Source organism: Pongo pygmaeus, chromosome 12 (assembly GCF_028885625.2).
Source record: "Pongo pygmaeus isolate AG05252 chromosome 12, NHGRI_mPonPyg2-v2.0_pri, whole genome shotgun sequence".
Taxonomy (NCBI): Eukaryota; Metazoa; Chordata; class Mammalia; order Primates; family Hominidae; genus Pongo; species Pongo pygmaeus.
In genome coordinates, this window is record NC_072385.2 from 72,392,069 (window position 1) to 72,413,871 (window position 21,803).

Below are 21,803 nucleotides of genomic sequence, written 5' to 3' on the forward strand. Positions count from 1 at the left end.
TTTCAGAGAAGTTTCCGTTTTGGCATGTGTTTCCACAGATGATGAAGGAGCAACTCCCATTAAAAGGCGGCGTGTTAGCAGTGATGAGGAGCACACTGTAGACAGCTGCATCAGTGACATGAAAACAGAAACCAGGGAGGTCCTGACCCCAACGAGCACTTCTGACAATGAGACCAGAGACTCCTCAATTATTGATCCAGGAACTGAGCAAGATCTTCCTTCCCCTGAAAATAGTTCTGTTAAAGAATACCGAATGGAAGTTCCATCTTCGTTTTCAGAAGACATGTCAAATATCAGGTCACAGCATGCAGAAGAACAGTCCAGCAATGGTAGATATGACGATTGTAAAGAATTTAAAGACCTCCACTGTTCCAAGGATTCTACCCTAGCTGAGGAAGAATCTGAGTTCCCTTCTACTTCTATCTCTGCAGTTCTGTCTGACTTAGCTGACTTGAGAAGCTGTGATGGCCAAGCTTTGCCCTCCCAGGATCCTGAGGTTGCTTTATCTCTCAGTTGTGGCCATTCCAGAGGACTCTTTAGTCATATGCAGCAACATGACATTTTAGATACCCTGTGTAGGACCATTGAATCTACAATCCATGTGGTCACAAGGATATCTGGCAAAGGAAACCAAGCTGCTTCTTGACATTAGGTGTAGCATGTCTACTTTTAAGTCCCTCACCCCCAACCCCCATGCTGTTTGTATAAGTTTTGCTTATTTGTTTTTGTGCTTCAGTTTGTCCAGTGCTCTCTGCTTGAATGGCAAGATAGATTTATAGGCTTAATTCTTGGTCAGGCAGAACTCCAGATGAAAAAAACTTGCATCTTCAGTATACTTCCTAAAAGGGCAATCAGATAATGGATATGTTTTATGTAATTAAGAGTTCACTGTAGTGGCTTTCCTTTAATATGGCTGTCTGGGAAGAACAGGGTTGCCTAGCCCTGTACAATGTAATTTAAACTTACAGCATTTTTACTGTGTATGATATGGTGTCCTCTGTGCCAGTTTTGTACCTTATAGAGGCAGATTGCCTCCGATCGCTGTGGTTCTTATTATCAAAATTAAGTTTACTTGTATACGGAACAACCACAAGAAATTTGATTCTGTAAAGAATCCTCTTTAGCTGTGGCCTGGCAGTATATAAATGGTGCTTTATTTAACAGAATACCTGTGGAGGAAATAAAGCACACTTGATGTAAAAATAATTGTTTTATTTTTATTGACATGACTGATTGCTATTCTGTGCACTTAATTAAACTGATTGTGATGACTTTTCATTTGTTTACATACGTTGCTTCAGTCTTCTCAGGTGAAAGTAGTGAGAAAACCGTGAATGAGGGGAAACATTTATCCATTATATGCTGTTTCACTGGAAGCGTTACCAGCAGTCCACAAAACTAATGTGTCCCCACAGACTTCTCCATCCTCTCCACACCGAAGTGCAAAACCACAGCAGGGAGACGTGGAGCAAAACACAGCCAATTTGCCCTCACCTCAACATGCTTTTGAATGCAGTATACCACTGTTTTACGACCTAAGATCTACACACCTTAAAAACCCTAAAGTAAAATAAAGGAATAGTGTCAACATGCCATTTATTTTTTGTCATCTTGAACTAAAAGTACAGCTGCAAGCAAGCTTGCTATAGGACAAGCTTCAGCTTGGGAAACATCAACTATCTGCACTCAGGACTGACTTACCTATTTATTTCCAGAGGAATATCTATGGAAGGTCAGGTTAATACCTAATTTCAGGTTGTTTGCTACTTTTAACTCAATGCAGTGTCCAGTTACAATAAAGAGTCAAACAATGCTTTACATTGTGTATACGTTCACAGATTTCATCCAATATAAAATGACAGTCCTTTTTAAAAAAAGATAGGGAAAAGGTAAATGTGACACTTTTTCTGCTTACAAAAAGTAATGCCTTATAAAATTTTAATTCAACCATTTAGGGGGGTCAGCTGCAGTAAACCTTTTATTTCTTCAAAATGCTGCTTCTGCCAACAGAATTTCATGTTCTCTTCTTTACAGATAGGAACTCCTTTACAGTCCAATTGTAATTCTGTTTGCCCTAGAGTAGGCACAAAATTCAGTGCAACCGTGGCATAGTGTTCTAAGAAAAAAAAATAGGAACCTTATTACCGCATTATGAAAAGGAAAATTTATCCATAGGAAAAACCTAGCCTTAGTGTTTTGGGACCTTTAACATGAAGGGCACTAATTAGTAACATACCTTCTGGCCAGTTCCTGCATCTCCATTTCATGATGATCTTACTTGTTAACTGAAAAGAGGGGAAATTCCACTGAAAATCTTTTAAGACTTCCCACAATACAACACAGAAAAATCCTTTCATTGAAACTCCTAAGTACTAGAAGAATCAACAACATACAGTCCTTCTTCCAGTTTATACATCAGCACCATTGATAATTGTCTTTATTGCCAAAATGTCTCAGAACAGCAGTAACATCAAGGACAGCAGGAATATGTAATAATGTTTTAAGTACAGTAATAGTAACCAGAACAGAGGGCTGCTGTTAAGGGTGAGGCAACACAGACCCTCGTGATTTCGGTGCTAAAAACAGCATATACAAAAAGTAATATTAAGTAAAAGTTAATCCCACCTTACTTCTTCAACCTTGAGTCTACTTACCAATTGTAGATATTCACCAGTGATGTTCCCATCAAACATCTGGAATTTCCCTCCCTTTTCAGCTTCTAATACAGCAGTAGATTTAGAAAACTTTTGCACCAACTAACCAAATAAAACATGTTATTCCAGTACACACTAACACATATTTTAATCTAATTATGAAATACAAAATATAACAATTACTAGAGTTTAAAAATCCTAAACATGTAGCTTTTACTTACAGAAAATAAAACACAAACTTTCTCTTCCTAGAGGGAGAAAACTCAATGTAATGCGGACATAGTCCCAAAGAATGCCCATCTCCCCTCCAATTATTCAGAAACTATGCTCAGACTTCTGTCACCACCATCCCACATCCCTTCAATCAAAAACACAGCCACAAGGAAAACCAAAAACCAGCTCCTGTTCTTTGTGATATATTTTCTCCCCATGTCAGCATTTAACATGCTAGCTTAGGGAGTTACTTACATCCTTTACAGTGAAGATGCTATAGAGCTGCTCTACAGTTGTGTCAAACAGTTCCATCATGTGAAGAGCCACAGTGGGAATCCTTACACCCAGTGCCACTGGAGATGAAGCCTGAACCTGGAGAAGGGAAGAGGTTCCAGGGAATGATTAGCATAACAAGAGAGAAAGCTGCTTGGATTACAATAGTCTTCTCAATAAAACATCAAATGTCCCAAATTCCATACTGCCTATTCCAGACACACACAAAAGCAGCATGAAAAGCCTTTTTAGCACCACCAGTCTTGGTCTTTACTTTGGAACCAGAGCTCACTGTTCCTATAGCTCTTCAGCTCTATTCCCAAGTTATGACTGAATACCCCTAATCCTAGCTGGACTTCCAGATACAGCCATGAGCAGGTGAAAGACAACTGCACCTAAAGCTAAAGGGTGTCCATTACACACAAAACATCCGTTCCAAGAATGGATCTAAAAATCTCCCAATCCAAAAGTGAGCAAAGAAGGTTCTTTTATTATGCTATGTGAATCTTGAAAGTCATCTGGTTCTGTGGCCTACCAAAGAACACTGCCCTTAGGACAGTCTTGAGTCAAATATTTATCCCATAGAAAGGCGTGTCTGTAACAATCCCTTCCATCAAGAATCAAAGTCTCATTTTATCATTTGCACAACAAAATGGGAGATCTTAGAGGACTCACGGGAGACTCAAAGATGGAAGAAGGCCCTCGCTGTCCTCAGTTCTCCATCAACACAAGGCTATTCGGAGCCCTGACTCAAAACACTTCCTTTACCCCTTCCCTGCATTTTGGCCAACAGAGCTCATACCTGCAGGGTATTCTCACTCAGTTTTCTTTTGACAGTCAATTCCTGGGTTGCCATAGCTTTCGTTGGTAAAATCATTCCCGTTGTAAATTCTATAAAGAAACAAGGGAAGTGGTTTTAATAAGGACCTTTCTCCTGTTAAGCACAAAGAGTAAGGTAGAAAACCCAAAATAGCATGTAAGAAAATAAAACATTTATAAAAATAATTCCTGTAACATTTTGAGAATTTCAAGACCATTCCAAGTTTTTACATATAAAACTACTGATGATTAACATGTGAGTTCCACAGCAACAAATGCCTTTTTTTTCAAATGCCTCACTTTCATCAAGTTTTTGCTAAAGCAGCAAAATTTTCCAAAGTTCTTTTCCAAACAGCTAAGTTTTATATGATTAACTACTAATAGCTTTGTGGCTCTAACCTACTGTCAAAACAGACAATTTCTCATGTGAGGGTGACAACTGCCTCACAAAGCTTGTCTTCACAGTATTCAAAAGCCTGTGAGCCAGCTACACGTGCGCTCTCATGGGAAAAGTGACAACCCCAAACCCATCTATGCCAACACCTAGATACTCAGGTAGCAGGGTCCAAGAATGAGGTACAGAGATAAGGCACTGCTGGCCATCTTGCCTGCCTCACTTCTCTAATTTAGGGAAGAAGACAATAACCTCACTTCCATGCGATGTGGATATTATATAGGTATTTCTCAATTACACCTGTAATACCTGCAGTCACTTTCATCCATTCATTCATTCATCCAACAAAGATTATTAAGCACGTACTATGTGCCAGGCATTGTGCTAGATGCTGGAGATACAGCAGTGAACAAGACAGACACCTTCCATGCCCTCATGGAGCTTATAGTCTAGCAAGGAAGACAGACATTAAACAAGTAATTACACGAACAACTGATTTTCATTCCAGAAAACTACAGTTAACAGTTCCGTAGGCAAAATGGTTCATGCTGTATACAATACTGATGATCACTAATTATGGTCTTAACCATGACTAGCTCTCCACTTCCAGACTACAATTTATTCTGAAGTATAAACTTGCTTCTGGAGCCTCTGACCACAGTATAGAGTATAACTTGGGTAAATAGAAAAGGGACCCTCTGGTTCACAAGGGATGCCTTCTTTACCTGTCTTAAGTGCCTTCAGGTAATCTCCAAGGGCCTCCCTGACCTTGGCAGTGCCTGCAGTTTTCGTAAGATCCTTCAGTATATCCCCATCTCCTTTCTTTTTACTCACGTTCACCTACAAATCAGAAAAACACAAACCAAAGAAAGATCTGGTTTGATGTATTCTTACAACATTGGGCTGTATGGATGAGAGAACTATGGCAGTGGAGGAAGGAAAGAAGTGGATGTAAGAGATGTGACAGGGCAGGATTTTAAGGGGTTTTAATCCAGGGTCCACGACAGAGTTGGGGGCAAAATCTTGCATGGACTTCACAAAATGTAAACCCCTTAATTTGCATACAAAATTGTGCATGTGTATGTATACAAATCCTATTGCTGATGTGGTCCATGGCTTTCATGGGGTCTAGAAATGCACTGTCCAGTATGGCAGCCACTAGTCACATGTGGCTACTGAGAACCAGAAATGTGGCTGGCCTGAGTCAAGATGTGCTGTGTGAAATAATATGTGCCAGACTCCAAAGACTTAGTACCAAAAAAGAATGTAAAATACCTCATAATTTTTATATTAATTACATGCTAAAATCTTTTTTATATACTGGGTTAAATAAAATATATTATTAAAATTAATTTCACCTGTTTATCTTTTTTTTTTTTTTTAAGAGCTTGCATCTCGTTATGTTGCAGAGGCTAGACCCAAACTCCTGGGCTCAAACGATCCTTCCCCTCAACCTCCCAAGCAGCTGGGATTATAGGCATATGCCACTACACCTGGCTTTAATTTTTTTTTAAGGGTCTCCCTGTTGCCTAGACTGGAGTTCAGTAGCATGACCATGGCTCATTGCAGCCTTAAACTCCTGGGCTCAAGTGAGCCTCGCACCTTGGCCTCCCAAAGTGCTGGGATCACAAGTGTGAGCCACCATGCCCAGCCATAGCTTTAACTTTTTAAGTACGGCTACTAGTAAAACTTACACTGCACATGTGGCTTGCATTATATTTATATGGAACAGTGCTGGTATAGAACCCAAAAGCCACTGTAATTAGGGAAATCAAGTTCCCATATAACCCAGCCTTGGATTATATACTTTTTTGGCAGAGAGGAAAATTGTGAAAGGGAGAAGAGTAGAAGACAGGCAGAGGGAAGGAAGAAGAGAGGGGAGAAGGGGGAGACCCAAGGGAGAAGGAAGCAACAGAGGGCTTTGGGGATGTCTCTAGTATTCCCAGAAGAAAAAGAGGTGTCGATTTGAAAAAATTTAGTGTCCCGATGCTTCAGTTGAGGTGGGCCTGATCTTGGGCCCCAGTTTGAATCTAAAGAGTTTGTTCTGTAATGCTACTGAGAGATTAAATCTTAAAAACCAGTTAAACATTCTGTTGAAAAATTTCTCAGCTGATGGATCCGAATATAACAAAGTGGAATCTCAGGCCCTGAGCAGAGGAACCACATAACTGAAGACAGAGGTTTGGGACAGCCCCCGGCCTGTGGCACTGCATAACCTTCGGGCCATAAGACATACGGCTGGGCAGGAGTCAGCCCATCTTGGAAAGCCTTCATGTTAAATACGTTCACAAATCAAAAAAAATCCTTTGTCAGACTATCTTGGTTTGAAAAATATAGCAGCTGTACAAATGGTCTCACCCCCAAAACCCAGCTTTCAGCCAAAAGAGGGCACTAACTTGAAGCCAAGCATGGGAGTTACACAAGGCTCTGTCTCCCAAGAGAACCAAGAGAGCCACAAAAGCAACATGTACTAACTGAATAGTTTACAAAAAACGGTGAGGCATACCCAAGGGAGAGATTGCAGCTAAAGGCTGAGACTTTTCACCATTAAAGGGAAACGGCAAAGGTGCAGGAAAAGAGAGAGAAAGTCACATTCATCAAGCCATGCAAGCTGCCTGAGCAGTTTACAGTGCACACACTGTCACATCTAACCGGACAACACCCCTGGAAGAGAAATTAACACCTTTTCACAGATGAGGAGGCTAAGGAGGGTGCAGTCAGCTGCCCAGGCCCCTTGCCTGGTCCTCGGGGGAGCTCAGGGCTTCCTGGGGCTTACTCTTCTTTCCTGTACCACTCCAGCTCCACACAACATCCTGCCCCCACAGTACGGCAATCTTTCTTGGCAAACAGGCCCTCCACAAGGCACCCGAACTACCACACAGGAACCACACAGTCTGATCAAATGCCCTATTTGAAATGCCCAGTGTCTGTAGCAGAAGCTTGACTGAAAAAAGAACAAAAGAAATAGAAACTTGATCACATACCTCTGTGTCAGATACTTCATTTTCCTCAGAAAGACTGGGTATTTCAATCAATCCCTTGTGCTTCACACTCCAGATTCTTTAACAATGCCTAAAATGAGCAAAATGGGTTCTTCAATTATAATACAAAGTAACAACTGGGCCAGGCACTGTGGCACATGCCTATAATCTCAGCACTTTGAAGGGCTACAGTGGGAGGATGGATTGAGCCCAGGAGTTTAAAGACCATGCTGGGCAACATAGGGAGACACCGTCTCTACAAAATAAAATTATCTGGGCATGGTGGCACACACCTGTGGTCCCAGTTACTTGGAAGGCTGAGGTGGGAGGATTGCTGGGAGGTCAAGGCTGCAGTGAGCCTTGTCTCGAAAAAAAAATTGATGTTATGAAAAACTGCCCTGCCTCACTGAATAGCTCAGCTGCCCTCACAGGGTTCCACCACTCCAGGGCCCCCTGAGCAGCCACGGAAGGTCGGTCAGGCAGGCCATGGCCAAGGAGAGGGCATGAGGAGTCAGCAGCCCGCCATCCTGAGAGGAGTGTGGGGCCAGTGCACCCGTATTTCTCTTCTTGTCCCAGGGTACTCTTTGCCTGGGCAAAGCAGGATAAAGGAGTACCCTGAAGGGGAGAAGCAGTCACAAAAGCGATGGAAGGAAAGAAAGGGACAGTACGTTCTGACCATGGAGGGGAGGGAGGCTCTGGCTTGGGGACATTGTGTGGGGATACCAGGCAGGTAGACTTCTCTCAGGACTAGAGTGTTGCCTCCTCCCCAGTGGGTCCCAGCTGCCACCCTAGAGACTCGCTGCTGGAGGAGAGCAGCTGGAGGTGTTAGGACAAGCCCTAACAGCCTGTCCTCTGGCTGCTGCCTGGCAGTGGCTGGGTCTTATCCTTGCAAAGGAGCCAAGGGAGATGGAAAAGACACAAGGCCCACAAGGTTCCTCAGGCCCTAGGGCTCGGTGCTGGGGGAGTGGGCAGAGGGCCAGACTGCTATGATCCAGACAGCAGCAGACACAGGGGGCTGCAAGAGAGGCAAACTCCCAGCCAGAGGGTCCTGTTCTGAGGCGGAGGCGGAAGGACTGAACACCCTCGTCTGCGAGAAAGGCAGCCAGCAGGGCAGAGGCTCGAGGCCAACTCACTGGACTGCTCTGGGGCACAAACTCCAGATAGGAGCTGACTTCCTGGGCTGAGGCTCAAACCCTAACTCCTCCTCTTCCCTTCCCTGCGTCTCCACAGACTTGGCTCCCTCAACAAGGACTGAGTGTGCACACGCTGTCTGCCCAGCCAGGATCGAGGCACCACTGGAGAACTGAACCCACAGACCCCAAAAGTGGACACACCCAAAATGCCCAGCAACTGATAAATGGAGAAACAGAATGCAGTATATGCACCCGTGGAATATTCATCAGCTATAAAAAAGAATAAGTGCTGCTACCTGCCACAACACGGATGACCCTTGAACACATTATGAAGTAAAAGAAGTCACACACCAAAAAAACACATCCTACATGATTCATCTATATGAAATGTTCAGAGGCCAATCCAGAGAAAATGGGTAAGCGGACACCAGGGGCTGGGGAAGAGGAGGGCAACAAGAGTGACTGCTCATGGGTCCAGGGTTTTGTTTTGGGGTGGTGAAATGTTCCCAAGTTGATTGCAGTGATGGTTGCACAACTCTGTGACTATACCGAAAACCAATGAATTATACACACTGAGTGAATTATGTCTCAATAAAGCCGTTTTTTAAAAAAATCCCTGCCGTACTGAATGACAGGAAGATGGAGCAGGACAGTAAGCAAAATAGTTTTGTAAAGCAAGTTTCAGTGCCTTGGGGAAAAATAAAGTAGGGAAGAAAGATGGCAAAAGGCAGGAGTCTCCAAGGATGCACAGAGATGGCTTCACTCAGGACAAAGACCTGAAGGAGGCAGGCAGCTACCTGGGGGAAGAGTGCTCCAGGCAGCAACGCCCAGAAACTCGTGTTCACAAGGGCCTGGTAGAAGACGGCCCAGCTGAGAGCAATGAGCTCTAAGCAGCTGCAAGTGCTGCGAGAGGAAACCCCCATCCTTCTTGGCCCATGGTACTCAAGTGTGGCCAGAGTGTCAGGATCTACTAATGCTGATTCAGGAGCCAGTCAGTGTGCCAGGCCCATAGCAGGAGCTGTAAAAACATTCGCTGAATGATGAACGCACTTTGTCCCCGGCCCCACTAGTACCCTGAGGCCCCTGTTACCTTTCCAGTCCAGTTTGATGTTCCACTCATAGAAGAAAATCAGCTTTCCTTTGCGGCTGCTGCACGAAGCCTCCCCTTCCACCTGCTTCAACTCGCTGATCTCGCCGCGGCCAACGTCATTTTCCACAACGATGCCCACCAGGAGCTCCCGGAACTTCCCTTTGGACCAGCTGGTAGCATCCCGCTCTGTCCTGCCAGGGACCAGAAAGTCGTGAATGGAAGCCCCAGCTGGGATCCACCTGCCTGGGTGCCAGGGTCACGTCCAAGCCCAGCCCAGATCAGCCCAAGTCCTCTCAAGCAGCCTCGAAACCTGCCAACCTCCAATGTGCTCCTCAAACCTGCTTTCTACCAAATTCTTTTCATCCTACTCAGTTCTTTTAAGATATTATTGTCCACTATGCAAATAGTATTCTGTCTTAAAAACACTGGCTTATCTAAGGGAGGAGGATCTAGCTAGCTCGCCCAATGGAAATATGCAAAGCCTAGGCCACATGTAAAGTAGCAGTAGTGAAATAATCAGAATCATGACAATACCAGCTATCAAGTGTCTTCGCATATACATCGTCTAATGTAATCTTCCCAGATAATATTCTCACTTTAGGGGACAGAAACGAGCTGAGAGGACTGACATGTCCATGGGGCCAAGGCTACGACACTAGAAAGTCAGCTCTAGCTCACCCCTGTAATCCCAGCACTTTGGGAGGCCCAGGCGGGCGGATCACGAGGTCTGGAGTTCGAAAGCAGCCTGACCAACATGGTGAAACCCTGTCTCTACTAAAAATACAAACATCAGACGGACGTGGTGGCACGCACCTGTAGTCCCAGCTACTCAGGAGGCTGAGGCAGGAGACTCGCTTGAACTCTGGAAGCTGAGGTTGCAGCGAGCCAAGATTGCCCATGCCCTCAGAGCTCCTCCGGAGCAGCCAAGTCATGCTCCTCTGGGGACTGGCCTCAGCAACCCCTCGACGGCCTGGAGGGACCACAGCCCCGGCCAAAGGCGCAGGGCAGAGGACATCCCTTCCAAAGGTTCTGCGGCGGAGGGCTGCCGACCTCTCCCCACGCGCCAGGTGAGGCTCGTAAAGGAAGGGGAGCTTGTCTCACTCACAGAGGGCCCGGCTCGCGGGAGGCGCCTGCGGGGTGGGCGCGAACTGAGATCCAAATTTCTGCCCTTTCCACTACGTTCCATACCCCCGCCCCTAACACAGTCTCTCAATCCAGCTCCCTTCTAACTCCCCGAAACATCCAGAGGGATGGGCGGGAGAAGGGAAGGCCCTAAGGCCACAGACGGTGGGAGTGGAAAGGTCTGTCGGAAGTCATTCTTGGGGCCCAACCCTATTTTCAAAAAGAGGCAGCTGCAACCTCCAGGTCCGGCGCAGCCGCCCTCGCCGGTCTCCGTACTCAAGGACGCTCCCGAACCGAGAGGCGGAGGCCGAGCCCTGCGTCCAGCAGCTGAGGAGGGGGGGCGGCCCCCTGGCCCCCCTGGCCCCCCTGGCCCCCTGGCCCCGCGGCCCCGCGGCCCCGCACAGACCCCAGCGCAGCCCCGGCTCCCGCAGCCCGGCCCTCCCCAGATCCCGGAAGGAGGCCGCCGCCGGCCGCGCCACCCCGCCGGCCGCACCAGTGCCAGTTATTCACGTTGGTCCCTTCCTCCCGCTCCTCCACGATCCAGCGCGGGTCCCCCGGCCCCACTTGGCCACGGCGGCGCGGACTGGGCGGAAAACAAGCAAAGGCCGTGGCGCCTAAGGCTCCGAAGCCGGCGTTTCCGGCCGCCGAGCCCCGGGGCGGCGCGTTCGCAGCGCCCAGAAACTGCCAGAAGGCCCTGCCCCCGGCCCCGCCCCGCCGCGGCGCGCCCGGGAGCCCCGGCCGGGATCTGGGAGGCGGGTCGCGCGGGGACGCGGGGGCGGGGAGGGGCTGGGGCGGCCGGGGTTCCACTGCGCGTCTCCTAGCGCTAGGGCGGGACGGGGCTGCCTGGGCCACCTGCGAAGGGCGGAGGCCGCTGCAGGGCCTGCGGTGCTGGCGGGCTCGTGGTTCCCGGCGCCGGGAAGCAGGGCGCTGAGTAGCGGGTGCCTGAGAATCCAACCGGCGGTGCAGACGCGACACGGCCGTCAGGTGGCCTCGGCGGGCTCCCTATAGCCCTCGAGGACACGACCTCGAACGCCCAGGTCGCTGTGAGACCGGCCTTTGGGGGCCACAGCGCGCTCCCGTCACACCGTCTGCGGATTTCGCCTAACAGCGAGTCCGCGCCAAGTTGCCGCGCGCTGCGGTTTCGCCAGCGCGCGACGCAGTCTCTGGCCCTCCCGCCTTCCCAGCACCTTTCCAAATAGTCCCATGTTACTGCAGGAGTATTTCCATTTTATTCACGTAACAATCCTTTAGAAAGAACGAAAGAATGTGATTGCAAACGCATATTACTGCAAACTAATGCACTTTATCATGGAGTATTAATGATTCCTTTCACGAATTTTCGGCTTCTAGCTAAAACTTTGCACGAACTATTTGGACAATGTTACTGGGGTGTTCTCTGCTAACTACGTGGGTAGTTAGCACAGAAATGGGTAGGACAGTGAAAAGGTGGAACCATCTGACTATTCTCTTCCCCTGTGCCGACCTGTCCTTTGCCTGCGGTCATCCACGAAATACACTCACGAGTGGAGACATTTTCTCCATTTGCTACCGGAGCTACCACGTTCCAACATTATCTTCCAGAAAGCTACAACAGTCATGTAAACACACTGCTTCAAGGCGTTTTGACCTCAAAACAAAAAGACGTTTTGATTTCCCCTTTCACACTTCACTAAAGCAGCTATAACAGAGTCACATGAAAGAGCAGTGGGGTGGGGTTGCCTGATCTTAAGAAGCCTCTTTTCCCCTGCTAAGGAGCTTGCACTTGGCCGTACAGGCAATGGGCAACCACTGAGGCAACCTAAATGGAGAAATGACACGATCAGATGTGTTCTAGAACAATCAGTCTTGGCAGGGCGGTGTTCTAGAACAATCAGTCTTGGCGCTGTGGCTCACGCCTGTAATCCCAGCACTTTGGGAGGCTGAGGTGGGCGCATCACGAGGTCAGGAGATCGAGACTATCATGGCTAACACGGTGAAACCCCGTCTCTACTAAAAATACAAAAAAATTAGCTGGGCGTGGTGGCGGGCGCCTGTAGTCCCAGCTACTGGGGAGGCTGAGGCAGGAGAATGGCGCGAACCTGGGAGGCGGAGCTTCCATTGAGCCGAGACAGTGCTACTGCACTCCAGCCTGGGCCACAGAGCAAGACTCCGTCTCAAAAAAAAAAAAAAAATCATTCTTACGGACTTTTGGACAATGGACCAGGGGTAAGATGGAAACTGGAAGGAGGGGGACTTGTCAGGGTGGAGAAGGGGTGACAAATATTCAGGGATGAGAGGTGTTCAGAAGTGGAATCTGAGTGCGTCAGACACTGGGGTGCAGCAGAGAAATATGTTTTGTTCCGCAACTGGGACTTGCAGGTTGGTTACTAGCCGCACCCTCAGAGGCTAGAATGGAAAGAGGCTGGAATGAGGCTTGGGCTGTAACTCTGGAAAAAATCAGCAGGTAAGAGTTAGGCAGGGAAGAGGGGGCCTGCAAAGAGCGACTAAGAAGGAGGAAGGCAACCACAAAGGCATTTAATCAGGGAGCCAGGGTGCACGGTAGAGGCAGTGGCCGTCATCAAGTGTGGAAAAGTATGAGTCGGATAATAAAGATATATAAAGCTATGTATTGGGTGTAACAACAAAGAAGGTCCTTGGGCCCTTTGCAGAGAGCAGTTTCAGTGAACTATGGGGCAGAAGCTGGGTCACGGGTAACGAGTGAATAGGAGGTGAGAGGGTGGAGACTGTGCTTTCAGAATGTTGGGCAAGGACAGGTAAGACAATTGGACAGTAATGAGATAGGTACGTGGATGAAGGGAGTTTTTGCCTTTTCCCTTTAAATGTTTATGTCTGCTGGTGGGGATCAGCTGGCGAAAAGAGGGAGAAGTGGTGCAGCCAAGTCCCAGAAGCCATGGGAGATGAGTCCAAAGGGTCAGCCTGCAATAGGAAAACCCAAAATAATGTTGGAATGTGGTAGCTCCGGTAGGCAAATGGAGAAAATGCCTCCACTCGTGAGTGTATTTTGTGGATGACTGCAGGCAAAGGACAGGTTGGCACAGGGGAAGAGAACAGCCAGCTGCTTCCACCCTTTCACTGTCCTACCCATTTCTCTACTAAGATCAGAAAGATCAGAATGGATGTTTCTCTACCTACCTTGGTTTTGATTGGTTTGATGTGGGAGAGGATGCAAGGGAGGTGGCAAGTTGGACAACTTCAGGTGGCAGCTTACCTGCAGCAAAGTGAGGGTGACAACACTGACAGGCTTTGGGGGAAGAAATGCAAAATCCTCTCAAGTATGTCCTTTCTCCCATAACCAACCTGTGCTGGGGTAAATCCAGATTATTTTCACCTTTTCTAAACACAACTCCACCACACTTTCTCTGTCTCAAGAGAAAGGGGTTGAAATGTACATATCCAGGATTGCCTTTTTTTTGTTTTTTTGTGACAGTCCCGCTCTGTCGCCTAGGCTGGAGTGCACTGGCATGATCTCGGCTCACTGCAACTTCCGCCTCCCAGGTTCAAGCAATTCCCCTTCCTCAGCTTCCCAAGTAGCTGGAATTACAGGCGTGTGCCACCACTCCCGGCTAATTTTTGTATTTTTAGTAGAGACAGGGTTTCACCATATCGGCCAGGCTGGTCTTGAACTCCTGACCTCAAGTGATCCACCCACCTTGGCCTCCCAAAGTGCTGGGATTATAGGCGTGAGCCACCGCACCCAGCCCAGGATTGACTCTTATTAGCAATGCACTAGAGAATCAGGAGTTGGATGCCAGTTTCACATCACAGTAGACCCATGAGCTGCTAAGGGTCTGCTTTTGAGGAATTCACTATTCCATTTTCTTTTTATAATTTTGGTGCCTATCCCTTAGTTTGATTTAATTCCTTTAATATTTGTTGAGTTACCAGCATGCACATGTTCCAAGCACTCTGCCACCATAGCACATAGCACTGTGTGTAGCCTTTGCTCTCAAGCTCTGTTATCTTCACTGGCCTGCTCACCTTGAGGGCAAACACGCTTCCTCCTCTTTATCCCGATGCCAGAGCTGTGCCCAGCACATAGTGGGCACCAAGGAAATCTTTGTTTAGATGACTGGGTGAATGATGGAATGAATATTTCTCAAACTTGTGTGTTCCAGCTTATTAATAGGCTCTTAATGGGCTATAAAATTAATTTTAGCAGAGGTAAAATTTTACAGGAGGTACCAACCATCCTTTTTTTCTTAATGAAATAGAATAGAATTGAGTTTAAATGATCAGAGTGGTTACATATAGTAAAGGTAAATATTGTTTCTTAAATCATTGGGGGCTCTGTGTGTGTGTGGTGATGTATTATGCTTAGACTGTTTTTTAAGTTTGAAAGCCACTGCTGTAGCAGACTCAAAGACAAGTACAATAGCTTACAACTAACAGTTCTTCTGTTTTGCACATTGTAGAATCCCTCGTGCCCAGCACACAGCAGATCTCAATAAATATTTGTGAAATACATTAGTTCATAAGAGTGGATGAAGTCATTTGTTGGTGGAATATGAAAGAAGAACTGGGCCTTGATGGATGAATGGAATTTCAACAGGTAGAGAGATGGGAGAGTTCCTTCCAGACCAAAGAAGAATCACATCAGCAAAGATGTGCAAGTTAAGAATGAGTGGAAAGTAGGATGGGCACAAAGCAGAATGGGTGAGAAGACAAAAGTGAGGACATTTTGAGGGGGAGGGAAAGCCACCATGAAGTCTTTTTATACCATCAGTGAAGAAATGTGTGCTGAGTTGTGTCTCCTCTAGCAGCAGTGGCCCACACCGGCTGCCCACACTGGCAGGCTCTGAAGCCCTGTGCTTGGATCCAAGTCTTGGCTCTGCTACTTACCAGATGAGTGACCTTAGGCAAGTTCCTTAATCTCTGTGTACTTCATTGTTTGTAAAATTGAAATAGTGTTACCATCTATCTGCATTAGGATTAGATTCCACTGCTAGTAACTGTGGGAGACCAAAATTTGAAGGATTGTTGAGCTGAAGACAGTTAAGAAGCCAGCCCGGCACGGACGGATCTTTGCGTGGATCTTTGCAAGGTTTTCCTAATGGCCTCTCTGTCCCTGCTAGTCTCTTTCTCCTCTAGTCCAGCCTCCACTGCCTCCATGCAAGCACTCTGATATAACTGCTTGCTCTGCTTAACATTCGTCAGTGGCTCCCCACACCCACCCCCTTGGCAAGGCTGCTCACTGAAGGTCTGGCCCCGCCTGCCTTTCCAGCCCATCTTGCATTGCACCATTGCTTGCACTCTGCACAGCAGTCTACCTGGGCTCTCCAGTACACCTGTGCATTTACACTTTCAGGATGCTTTGCCTGGTGGGCCCTTTCCACCCAAGCCTCCAGTACCAAGTCTTTAATTTAGTTTCTTCCTCTGCAAAACTTCCTTGTTGTCTCCTTCACCACTCAGAGAGTCCCCTCTGTCAGTAAATTATATCATAGACTTTTTAGAGTCAGGATCTCACTCTGTCACCCAGGTTGGAGTGCAGTGGTGTGATCACAGCTCACTTCAGCCTCTTACTCCTGGGCTCAAGTGATCCTCCTGCCCCAGCCTCCTGAGTCACTGGGATTTTAGGTGTGAGCCACCGCACAAGGCACAGACATTTTAATAGCTCTGAAACCAGGGGGCACCTTCACTTGGCAGTGTCTTAAAACTGCTCTTCACCTCTGCTGAAGTCAAGTACTTCCCAAGAGGACTGATATTTGCTTTCCCCATCACCTGGGGCAGTACCAACCTGAGTCTCTGTGGCAGGCAGCCTCTAAGATGACCCTCACCTATCCCTCCCTCTTGGTATTTGTGCCCTTCTGTAATCCCCTCCCCTTGAGTGTGGGCTGGACCTGGTGACTTGTTTCCGATGCACAGAATACAGCAAAAGTGATGAGATGTTCCTTACAGGATTAGGTTACCAAAAGACTGCCTTTTTTTTTTTTTTGAGACGGAGTCCCGCTCTGTCGCCAGGCTGGAGTGCAGTGGCACGATTTCAGCTCACTGCAAAATCCGCCTCCCAGGTTCAAGTGATTCTCCTGCCTCAGCCTCCCGAGTAGCTGGGATTACAGGCACACGCCACTATGCCCGGCTAATTTTTGTATTTTTAGTAGAGATGAGGTTTCACCATGTTGGCCAGCATGGTCTCGATCTCCTGACCTTGGGATCTGCCCACGTCAGCCTCCCAAAGTGCTGGGATTACAGGCATGAGCCATCGTGCCCGGCCTTTTTTTTTTTTTTTAATTGAGACAGAGTCTTGCTCTGTCAACCAGGCTGGGGTGCAGTGGCACGATCTTGGCTCACTGCAACCTCCGCCTCCTGGATTCGAGTGATTCTCCTGCCTCAGCCTCCCGAGTAGCTGGGATTACAGGTGCCTGCCACCACACCAAGCTGATTTTTATATTTTTAGTAGAGATGGGGTTTCACCATGTTGGCCAGGCTGGTCTCAAATTCCTGACCTCAGGTGATCCGCCCACCTCAGCATCCCAAAGTGCTGGGATTATAGTCATGAGCAACTGCACCCGGCCAAAACTCCCCATCTTCTTGCTGGTGGGTTGCCTGCCTCTCTCGCTCCCTCTTTCTCTCTTCCTCTTTCTCTTTTCCTGAGCCTCATTTGGAGGAAACAAGCAAGTTTATGTATGAGTTAAGTTTTGCAAGTTTATCACAGGGTACATTCTAGCCAGTGGCATGCAGAATGGAAAGGTGCATATACTTTCAATTTGGACAGAAACTGCCCAGTTATCCTCCAGAAAGATTTACCAACTTACACAGTTGACCCCTATACAACATGGGAGGTTTAGGGGCACTGACTCCCCTACACAGTCAGAAATTTGTGTGTAACTTTTGGCTTCCCCAAAACTTAACTATTACTAGCCTACTGTTGGCTGGAAGCCTTATCTAGAAGAGTTGATTAACATATATTTTGTATATTATATATATTAAATTTACTATATTCTTTTTTTTTTTTTTTTTTTTGAGACAGAGTCTCTGTCGCCCAGGCTGGCGTGCAGTGGCACGATCTCGGCTCACTGCAAGCTCTGCCACCTGGGTTCACGCCATTCTCCTGCCTCAGCCTCCCGAGTAGCTGGGACTACAGGCGACTGCCACCACGCCCAGCTAATTTTTTGTATTTTTTAGTAGAGACAGGGTTTCACCATGTTAGGCAGGATGGTCTCGATCTCCTGACTTCGTGATCCGCCCGCCTCGGCCTCCCAAAGTGCTGGGATTACAGATGTAAGCCACCGTGCCCGGCCTTAAATTCACCATATTCTTACAATAAAGTAAGCTAGAGAAAAGAAAGTATTATTAAGAAAATCATAAGGAAGGCCGGGCATGGTGGCTCACACCTGTAATCCCAGCACTTTGGGAGGCCAAGGCAGGCAGATCACCTGAGGTCAGGAGTTCAAGACCACTCTGGCCAACATGATGAAACCCCACTTCTACAAAAATAGAAAAATTAGCTGGGCACGATAGCAGGTACCTGTAATCCCAGCTACTTGGGAGGCTGAGGCAGGACAATCGCTTTAACCCGGGAGGCAGAGGTTGTAGTGAGTCGAGATCATGCCACTGCACTCCAGCCTGGGCCACAGAGTGAGACTCTGTCTCAAAAAAAAAGAAAAAAAAATCATAAGGAAGAGATAATATATTTACTATTCATTAAGTGGAAGTGGATCACCATAAAGTTCTTCATCCTGATAGTCTTCATGCTGAGTAGGCTAACGAGGAGGAAGAGGAGGGCTTGGTCTTACTGTCTCAGGGGTGGCAGAGGTGGAAGAGGTGGAGGAGGTAGAAGGGGAGGCAGGAGAGGCAGGCGCACACTCAGTAACTTTTACTGAAAAAAATCTGCATATAAGTGGGCACATGTTGTTCAAGGGTCAGTTACTTTTGTCTAATGAGAATTCTTTTCCTCCTCCTCTTTAACCCTTCACCAGTATCAGCCATCTTTCTAACATATGACATTCTGATAGATTAAAAAAATATATAATTTTTTAATAAATATTTATTGTTTTACTTTAGATTATTTTTATGAAGTCAGGTGAGCATCTAAAATTTTTTTGGCCATTTATTTTTCTGCCTATACATATTATCTCTGCCAATTTAAAACTAGGTGATTCATATTTTCTTATTCCTATGGATGAAATAATTTCTTATGTATCTGAATGTTCTTAATCATTTCTTTATAACGAAATCAACCTTTGGTCATAAATTAAAAAAAAAAAAAGAAACGTTTCCCAGCATAACAATCACCAAAGTCAATAATGCTGGAGCCGAGGATACTTGACCCTGTGTTTGGTGGAATGATAAATAGGGGATTGAGCAGTAAGTAAGTAAGCTGAGCATAATGGAAGCCAGATTTCTCATTATTAGAGAAGGGGGTTACAAATATGGAGTGAGTAAAGCTAGAATAGGCCCTATTGGATTGGAACTGGAGGTGCTAGTATGAGCTCATTGTCATGTATAAGGATAGATAGCTACAGAAATGGATACTGTGGTCCACAACTTTTTTGAAACTTTCCCCTTCAAAAGGTATAATCTCCTTGCCCTTGAACATGGGCTGGACTTAGTGACTTGCTTCTCACCAACCAGAACATGATGGAGGGGATGCATCTATATACATGTTCTTCTATACATATATATTTAATATATATATTAAATTGGGACACTGGTAAATTTTGAATGGGGACTGTAGATTAGATAGTGGTAATAGTGACTCAATCTTAATTGATGGTTGACCTGCAGTTCTCTGGGAGAATGTTACAGAATTTCAGAAATATGTGTTGAGGCAAATGATACATAATGTTTGCATCTTACTCTTAAATGCTTTAAAATGTGAATATGTACATATCAAGAGAGAAAATGGTAAGACCATTGTGGTAAACTGTTAACTGAGGAATCTGAGTGAAGTTCTTTGTACTACTCTTGCAGCCCTTCTACAAATCTGAAATTATTTCAATGTAAAAGTTGTTTTAGGCCGGGCGCGGTGGCTCACACCTGTAATCCCAGCACTTTGGGAGGCTGAGGTGGGCAGATCACGAGGTCAGGAGATCCAGACCATCCTGGCTAACAGGGTGAAACCCCGTCTCTACTAAAAATGCAAAAATTAGCCGGGTGAGGTGGCGGGCGCCTGTAGTCCCAGCTACTCAGGAGGCTGAGGCAGGAGAATGGCGTGAACCTGGGAGGCGAAGCTTGCAGTGAGTCGAGACTGTGCCACTGCACTCCAGCCTGGGTGACAGAGTGAGACTCCTTCTCAAAAAAAAAGTTGTTTTAAAAATAGGCCTTCCTAGTTTACTGTTGGGGTTTGGACTTTATATATATATATATGTGTGTGTATATATATATATGTATATATATATACACACACACACACATATATACATATATACACATATATGTGTATATATACATATATATACACATATATGTATATATATACATACATATGTGTATATATATACATACATATATATGTATATACATATATATGTGTGTATATATATGTATATACATATTTTTTTTTTTTTTCTAAACAACAAAAAAAAATTTTTAAGTAGTCCAAGCTTTATCAAGCTTTTCCCTTTTGGCTTTTGGGTGATGTGTCCTGTTTGAGGTAGTCACTTGAAGAAAGTCCCTGGACCAACAGCTAATTAAAGAGTTAAAGTGGCAAGTTTGATCCTACCTTTGCAAGTGAAACACCAACAGGCATTGAGAAAAAATTGCTCAACTTTTTCTCTGGAGCCATAGCTTAGGAGATAGACACATGGAGCCCTATAGCTTCACTGTCTGTGGAGCATCTTCAGTTGAATCTGTAGTCAGTACTTCAAATTTAACAGAGCTAAAACCTGCCTAATCTTTTTTTTTTTTTTTTTTTTTTTTTTTTGAGACAGAGTCTCGCCCTGTCACCCAGGCTGGAGTGCAATGGCACGATCTCAGCTCACTGCAACCTCCACCTCCCAGGTTCAAGTGATTCTCCTGCCTCAGCCTCCCAAGTAGCAGGGATTACAGGCACGTGCCACCACGACTGGCTAAATTTTTTTGTATCTTTAGTTGAGATGGGGTTTCAACATGTTGGCCAGGCTGGTCTCGAACTCCTGACCTCATGATCTGCCCACCTCGGCCTCCCAAAGTGTTAGGATTACAGGCGTGAGCCACCGCGCCCGGTCAACCTGCCTAATCTTTTTGCCCTAACTAGTTACTTCCCTGGACTCTCCTATTCCTGACTGTCTGGCAGGTATCCAAACTCAGGAGCCAACTTTGCGCCCTCCTCTCGCTCCTCCCACATCTAACCAGGAAGTGATATGCCTTAATCTTTCTTCGTCTTCTCATTACATTCTGCCACCTCCTATTCCAGGTCCACATCCTTCAAATCTGAATCATCACTGGAGCCATCTCCATTTACCACCTCCTAGTTGCTAATCCTCAATAACTTACTCCTGGAGGAAAGCTCTCATGGACTTCTTCCATTATTGCCTAAGATTACATATATTATAGTGTCCCTTAAAAATATGTAGAAACGCAAAGACGGATATCAACTCCCTAACCTAAAAGCTTTCATACAACTTTAAAACTAAAAGAAATTTACAGGCCAGGCGTGGTGGCTCACGCCTGTAATCTCAGCACTTTGGGAGGCCAAGGCGGGCAGATCACGAGGTCAGGAGATCGTGACCATCCTGGCTAACACAGTGAAACCCCGTCTCTACTAAAAATACAAAAAATTAGCTGGTCGTGGTGGCGGGCGCCTGTAGTCCCAGCTACTCGGGAGGCTGAGGCAGGAGAATGGTGTGAACCCAGCTGGCGGAGCTTGCAGTGTGCCGAGATTGCGCCACTGCATTCCAGCCTGGGTGACAGCGAGACTCTGTCTCAAAAAAAAAAAAAAAAGAAAAGAAATTTACAAATCAAATACAAACAAAAGCACAGAACCAATAAAAGTCAAATGGACGTTTAGTGCCAGATGCTCTTTGTTGACTGTGCTGCTGTTCACGTTACAGTCGTGATCCGGATGGCTTTCTGGAATTCCATGTGCCTATATGGTTATAGGTATTGATGGCCAATTTTCCCATCATTTTCCTCTATCGGAACTTCTACAAAACTGTGGTGACAGTTGTACTGCAATGTGAATGTACTTAAAACACTATTGAACTG

General features: G+C 46.2%; 2 protein-coding genes across 9 annotated transcripts in view; one reads left to right on the forward strand and one right to left on the reverse strand.

Moving 5' to 3' along the window:
• The window catches only part of USP34 (ubiquitin specific peptidase 34), a 280,827-nt gene extending 279,551 nt beyond the window's left edge, over positions 1 to 1,276 (forward strand). For all 8 annotated transcript variants that reach the window (XM_054475044.2, XM_063648690.1, XM_063648687.1 and 5 more), the window contains one exon: positions 39 to 1,276. In XM_054475044.2, the coding sequence (XP_054331019.1) occupies positions 39 to 646 (608 nt within the window). In that variant the 3' untranslated portion in view covers positions 647 to 1,276. The remainder of the gene's footprint in view (positions 1 to 38) is intronic.
• On the reverse strand, positions 1,198 to 11,884 carry LOC129030018 (activator of 90 kDa heat shock protein ATPase homolog 2-like). The gene is given in 11 exon segments (XM_054474794.1): positions 1,198 to 2,116; positions 2,237 to 2,285; positions 2,655 to 2,756; positions 3,123 to 3,239; positions 3,943 to 4,031; positions 5,079 to 5,193; positions 7,338 to 7,403; positions 7,406 to 7,425; positions 9,558 to 9,748; positions 11,173 to 11,681; positions 11,765 to 11,884. Coding segments are annotated over 11 exon segments (1,551 nt in total). The 3' UTR covers positions 1,198 to 1,943.
• Positions 11,885 to 21,803: the final 9,919 nt, after the last annotated feature.